We start from the raw sequence: 21,869 nt of genomic DNA on the forward strand, positions 1-21,869 counted from the left end.
TCTCGCTAGATCTTTATCTGCCTGTAAGATCGGCCAATGTCTGTACAAAATGGATCATAATTGATCAGCTTTTTGGAGAAGGGGCTAATTAATCTAACAGTATCCTTTTCATTAGCTTCCTCCTTGCTTTTGCTCATTTCTAGAAGCATCTGTTCCCTGTCAAACACACAATTCATTGGTATACATGAAAATGAACTTTAATGCTATTGACATATTCTGGTGATGTTTGTTTGTTTCTTCCTTACTTTAGTTTCCCTGTATGTGGCTCTGATCTGTATGCATTGTGGGTTTTAATATGTATTGTTTGTATTAACACAAATGTGTAGTAAGTCTTGAATTGTTAGCTATTTATTCCATGTTTAACATTACTGAAAACTCCAATAAGTTAGCGTTCATTATTTTACTATCCAAATTTACCAAATTAAACATATTGTAGTTCTATGGTGGATGCTGCAGCCATTGCCTATCTGCATGTATGATTAGGTTCCTGTATCAACAACACTCCAATAAAATATTTTGTTTAGATGAGTAAATTCTTTAATACATTAAGCAGTTCATGATAGGTCTCCCAATCTCCCCCGACAACATAGTACCAACACTATAAACACAACCCCCCTTGTAGGGGCTTTTCATCAAAATAAATTTCATATGTGAGGTCATCTTTGATGCCTTGGGTGTTAGTCTTATCAGTGCACGGTGGTGGCACGAGTTATGGTTGCTTAGCTTTTTCTCTGAATTTCATGGATTTTTACCAGTGCACACTAATTTGCTACAACTTCCTAATATCATACTTACCCCCAATATAGCAGCATTTCACCTTAAAACTCAGCCATTCACCACCTTCTAGCATCATTTTTAACACTTCTATTCACATTTTTCAACTCTTTCCACGTTTTATTTTGTTCGCAGACGTTTGCGAACATTTGGCGTCATCGCAGGCTTTTTGGACAGTGTCACGTGACCATGTGCGCCATGATGACATGTCCGCGAAGGCGTCCGTACTTCGCAAATGGGTCCATGCTTCGCAAACAGTTTAGAACTGCATTTTCAGCTGATCTAGCAACTTTAAAGCTCAAAATCTACCCTTGCTCAGCTCCTACACCTATTGTTACTCATTATCCAATAACAATCTTTTGAAAACAACAGTACTCTGTATATACTGCAACACACCACTCTGCAGGGGGGAGCAATTTCGAAGTGCTTTTGAAGCTGTAATCCAGGAGCATGAGAGACACAGCCCCCTACCTTACATTTAACACACGCACAACATCATCCCATGTCCAACTGCCCCTGCATATCTGTGGTTGGTGCCCATTGCCTCATTTCCCTCCCCACCTTACTTTCTGGCCTCTCCTGTAAAAAAAAAAAAAAACATTAAAATGGTTCTTTTAGCAACCACCTTTCACAGTTAAAAAATAGAACTAAAATAAATAAGCTTATAGACTCCATCTACTTTACATTTTTCGGTGAAGTAGTTTATTTATTTATTTATGTATTTATTTGCATTTGTTGAGCGCAAGGCAGACCGGAGGCATCGTGGCGCTTGTTACAGTGTTGCTTATACTTAGTTACAGATAATTAAAGTCCGCTGTAGTTACATTGGACGATATTATACTTTTGTTACATACATACATAGAAAAACAGGTAATTAGGAGAGCATGGTTAGTTGAAGAGGGCAGTTTTGAGTTTTTTGCGGAAGGAGAAGAGAGATGTTTTCGCTCTGATGTCAGTGGGGAGAGGGTTCCAAAGCTTAGGTGCGATTAAGGGGAAGCCTATACCTCCTGCTTTAGTCCTATTGATGCGTGGTATCATTAGTTGATTGGTGTATTGTAGTCTGGTCGGTCTGGTGGATTGAGTTCTGCAAATGGTGTCTGATAGGTATGAGGGTGCTGAGAGGTTGATGCATTTATGCGTGGTAGTGAGAATTTTGAAGGAGATGCAGTCCTTAACTGGGAGCCAGTGAGCTGTCTTCCTGGCTTGTGTGATGTGGTCTCTTTTTGGAATGCTGAGGGCTGCCCTAAGAGCATTGTTTTGAGCCTAGATAGGTTTTTTTTTAAGTGCCGGCTAGGAGTGCATTACAATAATCTAGTTTGGCTCCTATGGTAGCTCTAGCGATGGAGAGGCAGTTATCCTTAGTTAGGAATGGTTTTATTGCGTTGATGAGTTTAGTATTCAGTGCGGAGGCTGCGACTATGGCGCTAACTTGTTTGTCCATAGATAGGGTAGCGTCTATGTGAACCCCCAGAGTTCTGACTGAAGATAATACAGGGATGACACAGTTATCTATGTTGAAATTTATGTACGGTGGGTTGAGGTTGGAGAGTGTAGATTTCTGGCCTAGAATGAGGATTTCGGTCTTGTCCCCGTTTAGGCAGAGGCCATTAGTAGCCATCCACGCTTTTATGGTGGCGTAGATTTGCTGTAGGGTAGTGGCGTCTTGATGATAATGCCCCGTCAGGGGAAGGAGAACCTGAGTGTCATCAGCGTAATTTGTGTATGTGATCCCAAGTGCGTCCAGCTTATCAAAGAGAGGCTTTGTAAAAAGATTATATAGCGTGGGGGCAGTGCATGAGCCTTGTGGGACACCGCAGTGGATGATGGTGGGTGCTGCGTGAGCTGTGTTAGAGAACACTTTCACAGCTCTGCCCTCTAGGAAAGAGGTCACCCAGGACGCTGCGTCCTTGGAGAAGTGCGCTGCATGTGTCAGGTGACTGGTAAGAGTGGTGTGATCTACCAGATCAAACGCTGCTGAAAGGTCAAGGAGAAGGAGGAGAGCGGGCTTGCCTTTGTCTAGGATGTTGGTGATTTCGTTTTTTAGGTCTAGAAGGGCGGTTTCAGTTCCGTGTCCCTTGCGGAACCCAGATTGTCTTTTTCCTAGGATCGCGTTCGATTCTAGGTATAATTGAATCTGTTTGTGGGCGGCCTTGTCCAGTATTTTCAGAAGGAATGGAACTGTTGTTATGGGTCAGTAGTTATTGGGGTTGGTGGGGTCTAGCATTGTTTATTTTAAAAGAGGGCACACCCAAGCCTCTTTAAGACTGTCTGGGACTATGCCTGTTTTGAATGAGGCATTAATGAATGCCGCGAGAAGAGGGGCGAGCGGTACTGCGCAGTCCTTGATGATTGTTGGGGGGCACACATCACCTTTACATTGTGAAGGTTTGAGGTGTCTGAGGATGCCAATGACATCGGCTTCGGAGACCTCGGTGAATGCGAATTTAGGCATGTTGCTTATTTTTACATTAGGTTGTGTCTGTACATGAGGGCTTTGCTTAGGTAGCGTTTTGTAGTGGTGAGATATCTTGTTTTGGAGGAGGTTTATTTTTGCAAGCATGGCTGATTGTATGCCTGTGCACCATGCTTCGTCTTTGACGATTTCGTCAGGGCATGTGGGTGGTACAGTTAATTCTTTAAAGATACTGAAGAGTTCTTTTGAGTGGGAGTTGGCAGCGGAGATACGGTGGTTGAAGGCATCAGATTTAGCAATGAAGATGGCTTCTTTGTATTTTTTGGCTATGGATTTGAAGTTTTCTTTTGTGGATTCACAGGGATTGCATTGCCAATTTTTGAGCGCCAGGCGTTTGTCTTTGTGCAGGGTCTGGAGTTCCTCTGTGAACCAGGCATTGGAGTGGAAGGATTTTTTCTCTTTTTTGTTCTCCAGTGGGGCAACTGCGTTGACAGCCATGGTAATGGTGTCTTTGAATATTTCAGCGAGGAAGTTAGGGTCTGAGGAGAACGGGGGCGCTAGGCATGGCAGATTAAGGTGTGCACTGACGTTGTCCGCAGTGAGTTTTTGGGCACTTCTAGTTAAGGTAGCCAGTGCTGTGGTAGGCATTTTAGTGCTTATTGAGACTGGGAGGTCAAATTGGAGAAAGTTGTGGTCTGTCCAATGGAGGCTAGTATTGGACGTGATGGCTGTGTTACAATTATGTAGTTACAATCAATAAGATTCTTCAACACTCCCATTAGCACGTTCTACTATGCTAATGGGAATAATGGACAATTGTATACTAGAGAAAACCAAAAAAGCACAGAAACAATTTTCTGTCTGAAATTCTTCTCTCTAGTATACAATAAAGACAATAATCCATTGCCCGTTAGGACCATCCACAGTCTCCGCATTCCCCTGTCTAGCCCATGCATTATTACAAAACCAGGATTGCACATACACACCATCACACAACAGAGCCCTTCTACTCGTTTTACTGTTATGTTTGTAATACTCCCTCATTGTCTGCTTTAAACCATTCACACATATATCCACCAATCAGTTTAAAAAAATCTACATATAGCCTATCAACATATTAAACTTCCACACACCAACTGCCACCTAACAATGTTCTATAAATGCTTTGCATCTGCATTTCCTATACTTGTACATAGCGCTCCTACAAATGCACATATGCATTGTTCAGTGAGCATTGTGCAGTGAGAGAAGTGCATAAATAAAAGGGGCAGTACGGGTGGGGAAAGTGCTCATGGGAACTGCTGTGGCAAAGAAGTCCCAAGGGTGGGGTACATCTTAACCGTAACATCCCTTTAACAAAGTTTATTCTGTGAATGAAATAGGTTTTTATAAGTTAAACTCTTTCATGTTACACTACTGTATATACGTTATTAATAATTCCTCTTTCAACATATATGAAAAACTATAAACCTCCTTTAACAAACTATGTTTTGCAACGCATACTCATGTGTGTCATTATTAGCAGTGCTTGATGCGGATGCGAGTCATTGTTCAATTGCCTAGGGCATGAGAATCAATCATGACTCCAGCCCCACTAAACCACCCCTGTTATCCAATGCACCTACACAGCATCCTAGTTCAGTGTCCATTATTCCATCATAATGTGACCAATGGCCAGTGCTCATAGCATGCATAGCCAGTCTCCACAATCCATGGGTCATGGGCTTTGGCCATGCCGCATACCCCAATAGGCAAATCAGAGTAGACATTTGTCCTTGCCGAGGGCCAGGCACACTGGCCACAGCAGTAAAGTTATATCAATATTTTTTGTACTTACATTTCGACACTTTCAAAAAGGTAAAAACACAGGAGCGATTTGCAAAAGCATGCTTTCAGAATAAGAGTACACATTTTTCTTTGCTCAGGGCCAGGCCCATTGCCCAGGCACCAAAGTTATATCAATATTTTTTGTACTTACATTTTGACACTTTCAATAAAATAGAACGCAGGACAGATTTGCAAAACCATGCTTTCAGGTCCTTGCTAATACTCCTCGCAAATTTTTGCTGCAATCCTGTCCAACACTTCGGCTGTAGCCACAAGCAGAATTATTTTCCCATTCAAACCTATCACGATTCTGGTAAAACGTTACCACATAGCCTGTCCCTGGTGGCCATGCCCACTTTAACCCCATTGCTAGTCCCTCATCGTCATGGTCTTTGGCCATGACTCGCACAATCTGGCCACTGCCCATGGCCACAGGCTATACCTCAGTCACCAAAGGTAATTTTCTTCCCATTGAAACCGATCCCAATTTCGAAAAACGTTACCACATCGCCAATGCCTGGTGGCCATGCCCACTTTAACCCCATTGCTAGTCCCTCATGGTCATGGCCAGTAGTCAGATTGTCCGGGTCATGGCCTTAAAACGTTAAAGTGCAGTGAAGTTGACCAGATATAAAGCAACAAAATTCTTGAAATTCACCGGATGTGGGGAGTCATGATCAGCTTAACTCATTGCGTTTCTGTTGCAAAGCCCATGAGCACATACATACAAGAGAAGGGAGTCAGAATAACATACAAAATGTCATTATGGGGGACATCAATGGGAGCGCCCCGAGTTAAGCTTGTCATGACTAACCACATCTGCTGAACTTCAAGGGTTTTGTTGCGCTAAATCTGGTCAACTTAACTGTACTTTAAAGTTTTTCAGAGCAAGAGAGAGAGAAATTAGGGCTCTTTGTTGTGTTCCCCATCAGTTTTCCTACCCCCATTCCAATGTATCCCCACAGATCAGTAGGTCAAAAGTGAAGGTTGGAGAAATGAGGAACCCGTGCACAAAATAGCCTCGATAGGGTTCTTTGTTGTGTTCCCCATCAGTTTTCCTACCCCCATTCCAATGTATCCCCACAGATCAGTAGGTCAAAAGTGAAGGTTGGAGAAATGAGGAACCCGTGCACAAAATAGCCTCGACCAGAAAACAATCAAATCAGCTGTCTGGCCTGCTGCAATGCCACCTAGCTTACAGTCTCACCGTTTCCGCTTTAAATATGAAATAGGGAGGCTTCTGCCAGAACAACAATAACCGTCTGAAATATATTTATTTTTAATTCCTGGCTAGCACCTACCCCAGCCCCCTCCCACCACTCCTCACCTTCACGACTTCTCTCCTGTGGCATCTTCCGCACTCATTCAAATATCTAGGTCCTGCTTCCACCAGTAACAAACGTGCCCAGGAATACCACGGTCCCCAGAGGGCTGAGCATATGCAAGGCAGGCTGAGAAAAGCAATGCGAAGTGAGGCTAGAACACGTCTTTTCTCTGTTCTCATCAGAGCTGTGGAGATCGGGATGGATGGATGGAAGGATGGATGGAACAGGGGGATTGGCGCACCGACACATCAGCCTTTCCGTTATGTCTAAGAGTTGAAGGTGCTGCCAGCTGTGCAGTCTTTGCCCACTTCCCCAAATCGCCAGAAATCTGGCATGGAAAGAAAGACCTCCCATTTTATTCTTGAGCAGGGCCTATGACTCTAGATTGTTGTGACTTTACAGCAGGGCACAACTCGGCGTGTAGTGCACGCTAGCATTACAAATACGACTGAAGAGAAAGCCATAAACACATACATAGATAGATGGAGGAATTAAACACATCACCTGGATGACGAGATCTAAGCAATACATTTATGTAACTTTAGAAAACAGAGCAGTTTTATCTCGCTAACACTGACAGACACCCATGAAATATGGAAATAGAAATCTGTACCTCAAGACAGGCGCTTTCCTCATCTCCAGCCATATCTGTAGGGGAAGGAAACGTAAAAGTAAAAGAGTGAGAAAGGAAAATGGATTCCTGTAATAAGTTTGTGTTAAGTAAATATAAACAGTCGATGTATCACGCAAGATTGCTGCCTAAAAGATACTCATCTAAACACTTTTAAGATGTTTACATGTGTGGACGCAAGGCAAAGCAAATTACCACCCTACAAGGTCAAAATTGGAGGAAGGCATAAAATAAAACGAAGGGGACCATCAACCTTATACATTTTATACTATAAAAATGTTGTGAACTATGAATCCTCAGTGACCTACATTTTAAATCTCTGGAGAGGCTTAACAGATTTTGAAAATGTTGCAAACGAACAGAAGCAAGGTGGCATTTTCAGGAATTAAGACTTCCTATATTCTATCACAGCGAGTTGTGGGTGTCAGTGGAGCCTCCCTCTTACATTAAGCATGAAGGGTGCAATCTTTCTGAACTTGCACAAAGATGAATTAACCTATGATAGATTTGACGGATTTAACCCATTCAAAATTAACACAATTGATAAATAAGGCTGGAGCACACTTAACCTTTAGTGTTAGGTTGAAAATGTGACTCCATGTGAAAGCAGAGATCAGGTACCCAGTCCTGGTCATACATCTACCAGCACATTTTGGGAGGTGTACTCTTGGTTCCCTTTATCAATGTATTTTACTTCAGGCGTTTCTATAACAGTTGTTTAAACATACATTCTGACAATTGCTTCTGAGCTCTCGTAGTTCTTGGAGGCAAGCAGCTCCACTATTCCTCTAGCAGCCCTCACATGTTTTGATAGGAAGATGGTTTGGTGCAGTGGGAGAGAATGCTGTTTCAGCCGAACGTGATCCTTTACTGAATAAGAGAGTATGGTTCTTATTAAGAGGACAGAATGAGTCTTTACTAAACCTCATGCCACTAAAAGGCTTTCTGAAAAGGACAGTTTTAGGGCATTTGGTAAGATTCACTTCCGACCTGCAGAATCTACCCAGAGTATTCCAAAGTGGATTAGCCTAACATGCCCAATGGTATTCTTTGCTCAAATGGGAGTCAGCTGAGCACTATTAGAGCTAGGGTTATATTGTCTTGCTTCTTAAAGGCAATTTGCACTCTTGGTGCCTTGCTCTGATGTCTGCAGTTTGGAATATGGATTTTTGGTAGACAGACATGATGGCAGCAGTGAAGCTTACCCAGGGTCAGTAATCTTTCAAGCTCAGCTTGATAATCGACCTTCAGTAGAGGAATTTATCTGCTTGACCGAGTTCAGCTGGGGGGGGGGGGGGTGTGACTCTTGATCATTGCGTTGAACTGGGGTGTGTGGCAAACCAAAAGAAAGTCTGACTCAAGAAGGACATTTCAAGGGTCTTTATTGACTAAAATAAAGAAAAGGCCTAACTTTCCCTATCACTAAGAGTGTTTTCCATACCTAAGAAACTAAACTTAAGGGTGCTCATCAGTCCTCTAAAACCAAAAGTCAGTCCTTCGTCAAAATCCTATCTTCTATCTGGCACTACCATCATATCAACAGGATAACTTAAATAGCCAGAGCACTACGCTTCTGGCTTAAGGCTCTGTCTGACCATGTTCATTAGGTTTCTGGATGAATATAGCACTTAGTTCCAAGAAAAGTAATCATATGAAAAAACAAAAATCACCAAAGACAATTCTCTTATTCATCCAAAGAAAAGGTGTTCATAAAGATCTCTCAAAACAAAGTGTGTTAATCCTCTCCTCACACACTCTTCAAGAGTTGTAGTAATTCTTGCTACATATTTAACTTTGCGGTTCCTTTTAATGGCGGATCCTTGTTTCCCTTCTCCAACCACATACATGATTTTACATATCGTTAAGATTCCCTACTTTGAACCCTCCTGGTTCGGTCCCAGTCAGTACCTCTGTGGGGTCCTCCAGACCCTGTTGCTCCTTCTTAAACGATATTATTGCTGGGCATCACCAGCATGCGTTTCTCAGTTTCCCTGGCTCCCGTAACCCACATCATTATTAAGTTATTTTAATATCACTCGTCTCCTCCATCCCTGCGCCACCCTGCTACCTCTGTCAACGTCGGGTCCACTCTCTAGGGAAGGCGTCTTCATGGGGCAACTTTTCCCGTACTCGGTCTGCTCCACACGTTAATGTCGTTGCCTCCTCTTCGGTAGGCTTGCCGGCTCTGACAGCCTTCATCCTCTCACACGGAGTAGAGGATCCATTCCTCCACTCGATTCTGGTTTCAGCGTTTGTTTGCGGGCTCCGAGCCCACCACGGCCTCAGCGTGGTCCCGCCACTAGGCAGGACGGCTTCTCTATTCCTGTCTCTACATCGGTTTCTCCAGTTATCCGCTCACTGGCCATTTAGCTCTCTGTACAGCTGCACCACGCTACCACCGGCTCCACTTTTCAGCACACGTCAAACAGATAGAAAGTTCATTATCTGGAGTCACACACATGGAGACCTTGTCACTATTATCTTTAGGTAAATAGATAGAAGTATTAGCTAGATTACTTTCTCCCATATAAGCAGATGATATCTCGTGCATAGGGAGTTTGTAGTAATCTGGCTTACAGAGAAGCAGTGTGTGTGAGGTCATCTGCTAGTGGAATGTTGTGGTGGAAGTGTTCTGCTGGGTGACGGTTGGTCAGAGAGAGAGAAAGCTGTGAGCAGAGAAGATGGGTGTGGGGGTAAGCCCGGTGTTTCCCTTGTGATCTTGTGTCCCCTACCATCCCCGTGTCTTGTTGATGGAGTACAGGACAAGGACAATAAAGACCCTAAGAACTTACCTTGAGTACCGGAGGTCTTTGTTACTACTTTGGCGACGAGGATGGGATGGTAGGTGGATTGCCTCTTCATTGGTGCTGCTGAGGGGGGTGCAGCACTCCTAGAACACTGCCCCCCGTGAGGTCCCCCCACACCCAAGTTGGGCTGAGTATTGTTAGCCCATCGCATCAAGTTTGTTGCCCCATGTGAGGCCGTGCCTGGTAACCCTCACGTGTTGGAGGGGCAGTTTTAGACCCATGTGGCCTGTTGGAGTCTACGAGGCCGAGAAGAAGACGACCGTATAGTGGGAGCGGCCCTCCTGCAAAGTCACCTTTTGGCCGGCGCTCCAGTGGGCTGGTGTCCTGGAGGGTTTGGATCTGTCACAGATTTGCACCAACTCGTCCGGCGCACGCTGCTGGTGAGGCGTATTCAGTGTTGAGTGCCGGGAACAGACGCCAACCCGTTTGCAACATGCTCTCTGTTAACAGGGAAGGGAGGGAAGGCGGCCCCTTTCCTGATGCTGCTGACGGAGAGGGGCGTGGCTGTCGGGGGGTGTTTTCCATAACTCCCGCTGAGCGTCTGTTGTGGGTGAGTTCAGGCGTGTTAGGATCGTTGTTGGTGGTGCAACGCGCCTGCCTGTTTACGGTGCCTGAGGAGTAAAATTCAGCTCTCCGGCTCATGTTGACGGGACAGTGTCTTCTGTGCATCTAGTGATATCACACCTGGCTGAGGTGTCTCCATCGAGTCACGTGCGCAGGGAACGTTTTTTCTTCCTGCGTGTTGCAGTTCACAGCCGTCCGGATGTTTACAAATGACGCTGTTTGAGATCATAAGGTGAAGAATGATCTTGGTCACGTGGCAAGGACCGTTTCTTCCAGCGTTGCAAGCTTCGTTCTCGGGGTCGTGAGGAAGAAGGAACTTGCTTCAGAGGGAGCGTACTATTGGAACATGGACTGGCGGTTGATAGAGGATGACTGCTAACCAGGCAAGCCATCGTGGAGCATTTGCCCGTTATGTTTGCCGTTTCTGGTCCTGGCGCAAGGGTTTCTTGGCTATGAGCTATGGTCAGGTTAGTGTCTGGGCCGTATGTGAGTGTGAGTCTGTACATGTTGTGGCCCATCCCTAAAGGATAGACCCCAGCAGTTCCATTTTGGCCCGGGGCATAACGTTAGGAGGAGTGTTCCTGAGGGCCGTTGTCCCTTTCTTTGTGGCGTCAAGTGTTGTGGCCTTTCGTGGGAGAATAGAACCCTGTGGGAGGGTTTAGTTGTTTTCCCCGTTCTTCTCCCGGGTGGGTGATGTAGTGTAATTGATTTCTCAATACTAGTGACATTGCTGTGTTTCATCTGAGGAGTGAGACGTTTTTCCTGGGTAACCTTAACCTCATGAAGTTTTGGACTGGGGTTTTGAACTCAGTTCTGGTAGTAATTGCATTAGTGTGATCTCAGCCACTTTGAACACTGACTTTCATGCAACATTGACATTGTTCGTGCCCAGGAGTTCATGCCGGATTGCTTATGTGGGCCGTATTTCGCATGCTGGGGGGCAGTACCTCATTTCTTCACATGTATTGTGCAATATTTTCAGCTCTGAACAGTGGTTTTCATGGTGTTTGCAATCAACTTCCATGTTATTATGCTATGTTATCGACATGTCATACTGTTGCATGTTTTTTGTTATCAGTGTTCGGGGTCTGAGGTAGTGTATAGGTGCATGCAAGTAGTTTGGTGCACCTGTGGTCACATGTTTTATGACTGCGTTGGGTTCTTAACGCTTGGTATGTGTGCCGGAGCAGTTCTCCAGGTCTGTGTGTGAGAGTGCGTGTTGAGCTATTTGACTGTAGGAGTTGTTGTTTTCCATGGTGCCGGTTTTGATACTGGGGTAGGTCGCTATGGTGTTTTGGTCATGGGTTGGATTCCTTTCCATGTGTGTGTGTAGAGTGCTCGGTTGCCTGTTCTCATTCCGTGTTCTGTTTGTAGTGCCTGGTCTAGTGCCGGGGTAGGACATTGTGTTTTGTGGTGTATCTCAGGAAATGTTTATCTGTGGTTTCATAGTGCCTGGTTTAGTCCCAGGGTAGGTCGCTATGGTGTTTTTGGTCCCAGTTGCGCATTATCCCTGAGTGTGTGATTGGAGTTGATGTGGTGGTTATGGTGTGGTGTTATGGTCATTAGTGCCTGATGTGTAATCAGGGTAGGTCACTATTGGCGTTGGTGTTGTGGTCATTAGTGCCTGATGGTTATCAGGGTAGGTCACTTTTGGCATTGGTGTTGTGTTGTGGTCATTAGTGCCTGATGGTTATCAGGGTAGGTCACTTCTCGCGTGGGTGTTGTTCTCAGGGCAGTTGTTTTGCTGCAGTGTGTTTCATAGTGCTTGTTTTAGCTTCAGTCTGGTCGCTATGCCTGAGTTGTGTTGAATTTTTCATGTCGTCCATAGTGCTTGGTCTAAGGGCCGAGGTAGGTCACTATGGGTTGGGGTTTTTAACTTTGCCAGTTTACCTTCTGATTCCGAGTTTGGTAAATCAGGTTGTCACTGGTAGTTTAGAGATTGTGTAATGTTAGAAGGGGGAAATGGCCAACAGTTTTGTGGTAGTGGAGCAATATTGTGGATGCGGTTCTTCTTTTTACTGCAGTCAGGGTTGTGCTGCGTGGGTCCCTCGGTTGCTTTTGGGCATTTGTTGTTGCTCCCTTAGGGGGCGGTTGGTTTGTGCTCAGAGGGGCAGCTCTGATACTTCGGTGTGGCAGACCGGAGTGGAAGGTGTTAAGTGCGCTGGAGGGTAAGTTTGGTTAGGTAGTTGTGTTAGTGTTATCTAACAATAGTGTGGCTAGGGGTGGCAGCCCTAGGTCCTATGGGGCAGCTCAGGACAGGCGTAAATGCTCGGTTTATTATTTTTGAGGCCTCGAGGTGTTAACCGAGGGATTTGGGTGAGTTGTGTTGTGCGGTTACCGCGCCGTTGGCATTTTCTACTTTGTCCGGTTTGCCTTGTGAATGGTTTCCTTTTGTGTGGTTCCTATTAATTGAAGGTAAATCAGAAACAACTAGGCTTCTTGGTACAGCTGGTCGGTTGGGTGACTCATTACCTATTTTAGGTTAAAAAAAAAATTGCTGTTTGTAACTAGATATAGGCTGGGGACAGAAATAACCCCTTACTGCCAATATATAATATTTCGTCGCAGGTCACTGGATTGACGGTAAGCCAGGGTAAAGCCGTCATAAACTGTGATACAGGTATGTCAAAGACATGAAAAAAGATCCAGGACAACGCGCCCTTTAGGGTTATAAAAAGTTTTGTATTTTACTTGCTTCCAATCTTGGAACATCCAATATTAACATTTGCCCTTATGTACCTGTATCCTATTAATTGAAGTTGCCAGGGGTTCTGTGCACAGGCGGCCGCTGTGAAGAGGAATTTCTGGTACTGTGTTGTGTTGGATGTTTAAGGTTTGGTGCTGGTCACGTTACCTTAGTCATTCTTTTGTGTTTCCCTAGGGATAGAGAGGTGTAGTAATCTGGCTTACAGAGTAGCAGTGTGTGTGAGGTCATCTGCTAGTGGAATGTCGTGGTGGAAGTGTTCTGCTGGGTGACTGTTGGTCAGACAGAGAGAAAGCTGTGAGCAGAGAAGATGGGTGTGGGGGTGAGCCCGGTGTTTCCCTTGTGATCTTGTGTCCCCTACCATCCCTGTGTCTTGTTAATGGGACTACAGGACAAGGATAATAAAGACCCTAAGAACTTACCTAGAGTACCGGAGGTCTTCGTTACTACAGAGTTCACGATGGAAATGGGAGTCCTTGTCCCCTGTCCCCTGAAGGGGAGTCACGGCCAGTAAGCTCCTGCCCTCGGGAGGGTTTGGTTGAGCGTCCTCCCCTCCCTAGCCTCAAAGTGGGTGGCACCCCCTACGGGAGAAGGGACGAATACCCTGGGTTCGTCACAGTTGTGAAGCTGAACTCCAAGTCAAAAATTACTTACTTTCTTGACTTGGCTAGATGGCAAGATGCTTTGCTGAACGGTGGTCGCCAAATCAAAGGAAAAAAGTGAGTATTGCTGCTAAACGTCACTTGGTTGTGCTGCATGCTGCAATTCAACTGTGCAAGAGAATAAGTATAGACTGTGTTGTCAGGTGGAAAAGGAAAATGCCGGGCAGCAATGTGATGCGCAGGGAAAATTCTAAAGGTTGGTCTTTCTCCTCTTCAAAAATCTGCATCAGTCTTCAGTAATTATAACCAAAGAATTGTATCAAATTCCAATATTAGCAAAAGGTTGTCAGTCCATTTAAAAATAATATTATCTCAGTGGTATTTTCCATCCTATATTTCACAGTATGTATGAATTGCATGGATTTCCATCAATGAAGCACCGTTAATGCATTGAAAGTAAATTGTAAATTTATTATCAATATCTTCACTGATAATTATACCACACTGCCAGAGGTCGAAGTGGGCGGGAGCGGTCGGGAGCGGTGCTCCTATACTTTTTATTTTTAAGTTACACTGTTCCTACACTTTTATTTTAAAAATAAACCGTTCTGGAATGGTTTAGTTTTAAAATAAAAGTGTAGGAAGAAATTGAAGCTTGCACTTCAGTGCAGAGCACTGAATATTCCCATAAACAGCAGGTGTGTTTGTTTGGGGGTTTGTATGGCGCGTGGGAGGGGCATGGTGATGGGGTTTGTGGGTAGCAGGGGCAGGCCAGCAGGGAACATAGTTCCACTACTTCTGCGAAAGCTAGCCACTGCAGACGCAGATGACCTATCCTTATAGGGAATGTAATTAGCTGATTCCATATAGTATCCATGTCGCACATATATAAATTAATAAGGGTCGAAACTAGGTTACAACCTTGCCTGACTCGTGTATATGTGGGGATTTCATCTTTGAGGGTCCCTGCCTGATTGATGCAGATTTTATAACAAGTGTACTGAAATCATGAAGACGCTGATATGAAAATGTATTATTATTTACCAGAAGTCCTTTTTAATTGTTATTTTAAGATTTTAAAATTGCGGTATTATTAGAACTTTATGAGATGAATTATAACATGTATTTATGTATGCAATTTAAATCTATTAGGAATAATGTAATATATTGTTGTTTGTATATTGTATACACAAAGCTTGTTGCCTAATATGTATTAAATACATACATAAATAATCATCCAAAAGGAACACTCCCAACGTGTGTTTGATACATATCACTTGATCACAACAGGTTTTAGTTGACTTCCTGCTCTAGAAAAGGTGCACATAAATCTTGTGCTGACTTTGCAAATAAAGGCACTTCAAAGTTGCAGGAATTGCAGGGTAAAATAGTTTGGATCCTTTGGTGAGAAGAAACACAATATTTGCATTTATTTGACAGATTGGACAGACACTTCTACCAGTGGTTCTGTACACAGAACAGTATAGATAAAGGTGTCAGTCCCTACTCAGGGTGCAGATACATAGTTGCAGTGATTGTATGGATGATAGTGAGCCATGTGTTTAAGGTGTAATGAGTAGATACATAGAATAGGGACATTTGGTAATAAGGTAATAAGTTTGCAGATACATGCAGTGTACATTTAGGCAGTGAGCCTAAACATTGCTACAAAACTTATGTACATAAAAGCGATGGTTTCAATATTAATGCATCCCACTAAAAGCAGCCACTCTTTAAGGCCAGACACAAGCGCTCTTCCTTATCTAGTGTTTGATATCCTGTATGCAGCCTTAGATGCTTTGACTTCCTAGGCCAACTCTCCGTCTAAGATGGATCTTTGTGTCATCTGTATATATATATATTTGGAACTGGATATGAGCTGTACTAGTGGTTTGAAGCTATGTGAGCCTTGAGCTATTGGAACTTAGTGGTGAGATTTTGATGTATATCCTACGATTTAAAAAAAAGAATCAATCTATTCTAGAGACATCCCTGAGAGAAGAGCCAAATCACTAAGGTGATTGATAAGCATCTGGAGGTCCACCATCCAATTAGCAGCTGAAAGATCCAAGAGAATTAAGAGTCAAGAGATGGTTTTGATCTGGTGCAGTTGCAAGGTTTTCATAGGTGGCTTTCAAAATAGAGTCAGTTCCATTCCTGGCCCACAATCTGCCTATTATTGATTGTGTATTAAGAGCATGCAAATAGAAACATGGTGCCCCCATTGTTATGGAGGCATTTTAGTTACTAATTGATATCAGTGCTCTTTTACATAGGCCCTAACAGAAAGCATTACTTTCTCATCAATTACTAAGCTCCGCCCCAGTTCAATTGTCATCATTAACAGTGCCAATGAAGGAACTAGATCTGATTTACAAGTTTCGATTTGGTGCATGAAGAGAAACATTTATCAGGTTTGAACTCAGCAATGCCCTTCAGCTTTATATTGTAGAGGGTTATGTGGTAAGTCAGAATCAGGAGACGAACAAGGTGGCATTTTGTATAAAACAGTTGTTTATTTGAAAGCCAAAACCTAAGCTGTCCATATGTTTCTCGGTCCTACAAAGAAAAGAGTGCTTGTCGGGATGTCTTACAAATTAATTAAAGTCCTCTGCCCAGAAACCTGTTCTAACCCGATTCCTCTCCCTACCACTGTAAACTAAAAGAAACTTTAACAAAAGTTATAATAAGGACATTTGTCCAATCAAAAGAATGGTGGCTGGTTTCTGACCCCACAGTGAAGTCTCTTAATCAGAAAGGGTCTTCTTCCCCCCCTTGGAAGAGCTCAAATAAAGGCACCAAATGTCTCTATCCCCTTCACCTCCTTGTGTTGCATTTCAGTCTTTTGTTAGTCTCTCTCTCTATCTAGATTGCCAGGTACTTTGTCTCAATCTCGGGTTGTCGTTCATCATTGCAAACCCACTGGTTCGAAGGTCCACCCCAGGTTCTCTCTTGGGGTTCCCCACCAGGAAATGTTATTGTGCTTTCTCCACCCCGCTCCCCCTGGTTTTTACCCCTCCCTCGGGTCTCTAGTTTTCTCTTGGCCCAGTTTGGGCCTTGTTTCTTTCCCTCTACCTTAGGGTTTGCTTTTTCTATCCCATTCTTGGGGTCTGATTCCCATTATCCCGCCTTCGATTGCTCTCACCCCATCGTGGAGGGTTGGTTTTTCTCTGTATGCTGTGAACTACAGGGAATATTTTCCACCGTCTACAGTACAGCATGTATTGTAATATAAAATTGACTTATTTAGCACCTGTGCGCAAATATTGATGGCCTCACTGTGCATAGCACTGTAAGAAAGGAGGGCTGGGTTTGTTAGTCGGATAGAGAGAAAGCAGGTGCAGAAACCTGTTGCGTTTATGGATGCAGGTCAGAAATACCAGAGTTAGGAGGAAGAAGGTGAGGAGAACAGAAGGAAGGCAGAGTACAAGGGCATGAAAGGACCAAGTGGGACCAGATTGTCTGGAAGGCACCACTTCTTAAAGTGTATTGTGGGGCCTAGGTTATGATTCACTTAGATTGTTCTCAGAGGGAGACCGATAGAAAGAGCATTTGCCCTTAGGCCATCACAAACAAGCAGGCAGAATTTTAGACAGTAGGGGTTTTCCAATCTCTAGAGACCATCCTGGGGTTGAGGGATGCCTGGGCTAGGGAGGGAACTACCTGCACTGGACGAGAGAGAGATAGGTAATGCTTCTTCTCAACTTCTCTAATAAAAACCCTTGAACTGACTTTGGAAGTTGGTGTGTACTTGAGGCCATCTGTGGCAATGAGGAAAGTGATTTATTAAAGCAGAAATGTAACACTAAATGATCAACGAGACATACACATGGATAAAAAAGCATCTTCTGCACTTCCATGGCAACATGTGAATGTGTTGAAACTATGTTTTGGCTTAGTGGCCGCAGGATTCATCAGGAGGGATGTCTGCCCTGGTTTGTTCCACCAGAGCATTCAAACTTAACTCGCCCATGTTATCACAAGATGCCCTGGTGGACAAGGATGGGTTGCAGTGATACGTTTTTCTCCTCCTCTCCTCTGCTGACCTCCTGCCTGCTAACCTGAACTGCACTGGCTACCTGGACACCCTCTGATCTCGGGCCCAGGTCCTTCTCCTTTTCCCGCCAGTGCCACACACCTGCACTGCCCACCTGGCAACCCCCGCACTTGGGGACTGTTTCTGTATCCCTACAGTCCCCTACCAGCCCTTGACACCTTACGCCCGCACTTACCCTTGCACTTGCCACTTGTGGCCATTTACCTAGTTATTGTTATCATCTTTCCCATGTACAACACTGTCCCTGACCTCTTCCCACACACTTGCATGATCTGAATGACACCTGGCCTAGTAGGATCGTTGTCCATCCTCCCTTTGTTCCCCTCCCCTGCCTCGAAACATTTGTGTATAGGTGCGTTATAAATGCCATATCATAAGTGCATCAAGATGTTTGTAAAAAAAACACTTCGAACAGATTGTTATTATTTGTGGAGTAAGCCTACTGATGATTCTTCATGAAAAAGTGCTGGGTGACTATTCCTTTAAATAATTGACACAGACAAGGGGTATAAACACTCACAGGGTACAGAGAATCGTGAAGGAGGAATAACCAATTCAAGGGTGAACTTACTAAATAATACAATCAAGCCCACTATAAAAGGGAGCAGTACATTTCAGTCATACGCACAGACACTGGAACAGGCACATCGTCCCACACATCAGAGAAGACTAGGATTTAGAACAGAATAAGACGCTAGTGCTTGCTGAGAGCTCTGTAATAGAGTGTGATGTGGACTTGTATAGTGATTCCTGCCATTTTGGTGCCCTCGCTGCTTGTGAGGCACAAGTACCAAAGTTCCAAGTGCCAATGTGATTCTAGGTGGGTAGTTTCTGAGAAAACTTGGGTACGTGTTCCATTCAGAAAAGAGAGACAAATATCGATCTACTGAATTCTGTGCCGTGATGATCTAGTAAATCGCTAGTGTGGGCATTCTAATATGGCTAGAAAAGTGGTATTGCTCCATTAATGCAGTGCGTCTTTGTAGGCATATTGCTGCTGTGTGCATGGATTGATTGTGTGAGTAGTGTAAGGTGAGGAAGAGATGAAGATATGATTCATTAAGCGGGGAAGGGAAATGGTTAAGTAAGAGGGAACCTTTAATTTCTTGATTGTTGGTCCAGTGTTTGTTGGAGTATTTGGTTACCATCTCTGTTGACAAGGGTTCTTGCTGTTCTGTTTTAGTATAAAGGGAGTGGGGGCACAACAGAATTAACCCGATCTCCCGAACTGCTGATATGATGTGTGCTGGCACACCTACAAAATCAGGGGCAGCACAAACATAGCTAATGTTACTATGAAGAAGCTATTTTCACACATTATCACTAAAGAGGATTTAACTGCTGACCTGGCTCAAAGAAATATTTCAACATGCACAAATGAGCAAAACAGACTTTGTAGTGCCATGACGTACAGGCGTAGCCGCCTCACATTTTTCATTGGACTGTGTTACAAATACAAAGGAAAAGGCAGAGACGAAGATAATTCTTAATGCCATCAATGCCAGGAAGAGCTACAAAAGTCTATATATTTGCACAAGAGACATGTTTTCATTCTTGCTATAAGAAGATATCCCAAACTCCTAACATCCCCCCACCCCGACAAGTCTCATCTTGTGCTTACTTCAAAATACAGTACTCATATTCTGTTTATTTTATTTATTGTGACTTTGTAAGGCGCTTATACATTAAGTAAATTGTGTTTCAAAGCGCCCAAGGGATATTCATATCACTAGGTTCCTTGAAGGCTTCTGCATTAACTGGGCTGGACTAGGTTTCCATAGAAACCGATGAGCTGGGAACAATTCCTACCAACAAGGCAGGCTTTTTTACCTGCAATGAAGACAGTCAACTAACATGTTATGACCTGGAACCAAGACCGTTTACTGCCAATAAGTAGGTTATATCTAGGTTAGTAGTTTCAACAGTTAAGTCGTAGAATATAATATCTCACTAGTTAAAGTAAAGTAGCAATTGCTTAAATTTCATATCGATAGGTTTTATTTCCTTTGGAACATCCAATTAAAAGTACATATGAGGTTTCTTAATGTGACAATGCACATACTTAAATCATTGAGCTCGGAGAAAATGTTATGATCACTTTTTATATGCCTGAAAATATCTTTCAAATGAGATCTTAGAAATTAAAATCCGTCCATAAATAACCTAGATATTGAAGATTTTATGTACTCAATCGGCAGCCATCTTGAGGACGTCATCAATATGAACGCCACTACCACAACGTGACACTAAAGAACGTATTCATCTACAGCTACTTTCTGATGACACAAAAGAAGTCCCACCTTTTCCTCACAAGAACTGCCATCGAGCTGTTTTTTTCCTTATGCTCGAATACTATCACACAGAATGTACACTGCAGAAAACAGCAGCAATGCAACCTTCATTCACACAAATATGAGGTACAGCACAGGCAGCAGTGCAGGATTCCCACACAGAGAGCAGTAACAGCAGTGCAATGTCACACAAAGACGAGGGAAGGAAGACAGGGTAGCAGTGCAAACATCTCGTATGCGCAGAACAGGCGCTACACAGACAGAGTGCAATGCGCTCTGTAGTGAATGTACATTTCTTTTCTAGGGCATTGTGTAAGGCAAGTGATGAGGTCAGTTTTGTAGAACTGAGACAGGCTGAATAATATGAAGGCAAATATAAAGGAATGGATAAGACCTATTTGCAGGGTATGAGGTCTGTAATGTGGCAATGATGGTGACACCAAATGATTGTGTCACTAATAATTGAAAACCACACATCCATTATTGCGAGTGTTCTTTAAACTCCGAGATATGTGGACTGCCAGCTCAATAAAAGCAATTGCCGCCCACCTCGTCCACTTTTAAAACAACCTTTGAGGCAGGTGTGTGCCAGCCATGAATCCGATGTCGTTTTACATTATGATACAGTGAGTTCTTGTACTGGTGGGTCGCAGGCGGTGAAACACACTCTGGCTAGGACCTGGAACAAAGCAAAGGTAAGCTACGCGTTTCCAACATTTCAATAGCATTATTTTAGCCTTATGGTGATTGTCAAATCACCTTTTTGTGATAAGAGGGTGATGTAATTGAAATGTGGGAGGTTTGGGTGTGCAAACGAATGTCATTTCCCTGCAGTGTTTAGTAATGTATGAAGGAGTGAAGTGTACGAGGTCAGCAGTCTGGTGATGAGTGAGATAACACTGAACTGCAGGAGATCAACAATGAGCAATTAGTGATATTCTACTGACGTGTAACGTGGTCAGTAACGAGAAATTAGATTGCCTGAACTGCAACTTGAGGCAAATTATGGAACAGGAGTCCATTGAAGTATGTGGCCTGTGACATAGGAATGACCTTCCCCAGACTCCACTGGTGTATCTGGGCCAGTAACTAGGTGCATTCCCTTGAAGTGTATAACATCAGTAAATGAGTAAGACTCCATTGCAGTATCAATAGCCAGTGATGTAGGACAAAGTTAGACGACTGTGAAATGTATGACGTGATTAATGGGGAGTGAGTGAGCCTCCACTTTAATGTTTGAGTGTCATCCTTTGGGTAGGACTGTAGCTATTGCAGTGGCTGGTGCCAGTGACAGGGTATGAGTGGGATTCCTAAGCACATGGGTGCAGTGATTTACAGGAAGATTTGAAAAGCAGCTTGTGGGTATCCAGCATCACCAAGTAAGCAGGAGCTAGCTCAGAGTAACCAGGAGCTGCAATATAACGTGCTGCCGTAAATGTAAATCCCATATGTAAGTTGCAATCTATGGGCCTCATTACGAGTCCGGCGGTAACCGCAGCGGTAAAACCACCTGGTTACCGCCGGACTCGTATTACCATTCCGCCTCCGTGACTCCCAGAAATACCAGGGCATTACGACCCTGGTGTCCTGGGAATCGCTGAGGCGGAATGGGACTCAATGGGAATGGGGAAGTGGAAACACCGGCACCATCTCGTGATGGTGCTGGTGTTTCCACGTCCGCCTGCAGGCGGGAGGTGTTCAACCCGCCAGGTCAGACCTGGCGGGAACATCACCTCCCGCCTGCAGGACTCGGGATCGGGCGGTCCGGAATTAACAGTGGCGGCGGGTTTACCGCCACTGTTAATTCTGGACCGCCCGACCTGTAATGAGGCCCTATATCTTATTGTCCATTATACATGGCTCGTTATGCTTTA

The 21,869-nt window shown here is 44.0% G+C and overlaps 1 protein-coding gene across 3 annotated transcripts in view; it reads right to left on the minus strand.

Annotated features, from left to right (window-relative positions):
• The window catches only part of PNPLA7 (patatin like phospholipase domain containing 7), a 2,986,886-nt gene that overhangs the window by 2,835,018 nt on the left and 129,999 nt on the right, over positions 1-21,869 (minus strand). For all 3 annotated transcript variants that reach the window (XM_069609797.1, XM_069609798.1, XM_069609799.1), the window contains one exon: positions 6,953-6,987. In XM_069609797.1, coding sequence (XP_069465898.1) covers positions 6,953-6,985 — 33 coding nt within the window. In that variant the 5' untranslated portion in view covers positions 6,986-6,987. The remainder of the gene's footprint in view (positions 1-6,952; positions 6,988-21,869) is intronic.

Source organism: Ambystoma mexicanum, chromosome 8 (assembly GCF_040938575.1).
Source record: "Ambystoma mexicanum isolate Mex_15411 chromosome 8, UKY_AmexF1_1, whole genome shotgun sequence".
NCBI lineage: Eukaryota > Metazoa > Chordata > Amphibia > Caudata > Ambystomatidae > Ambystoma > Ambystoma mexicanum.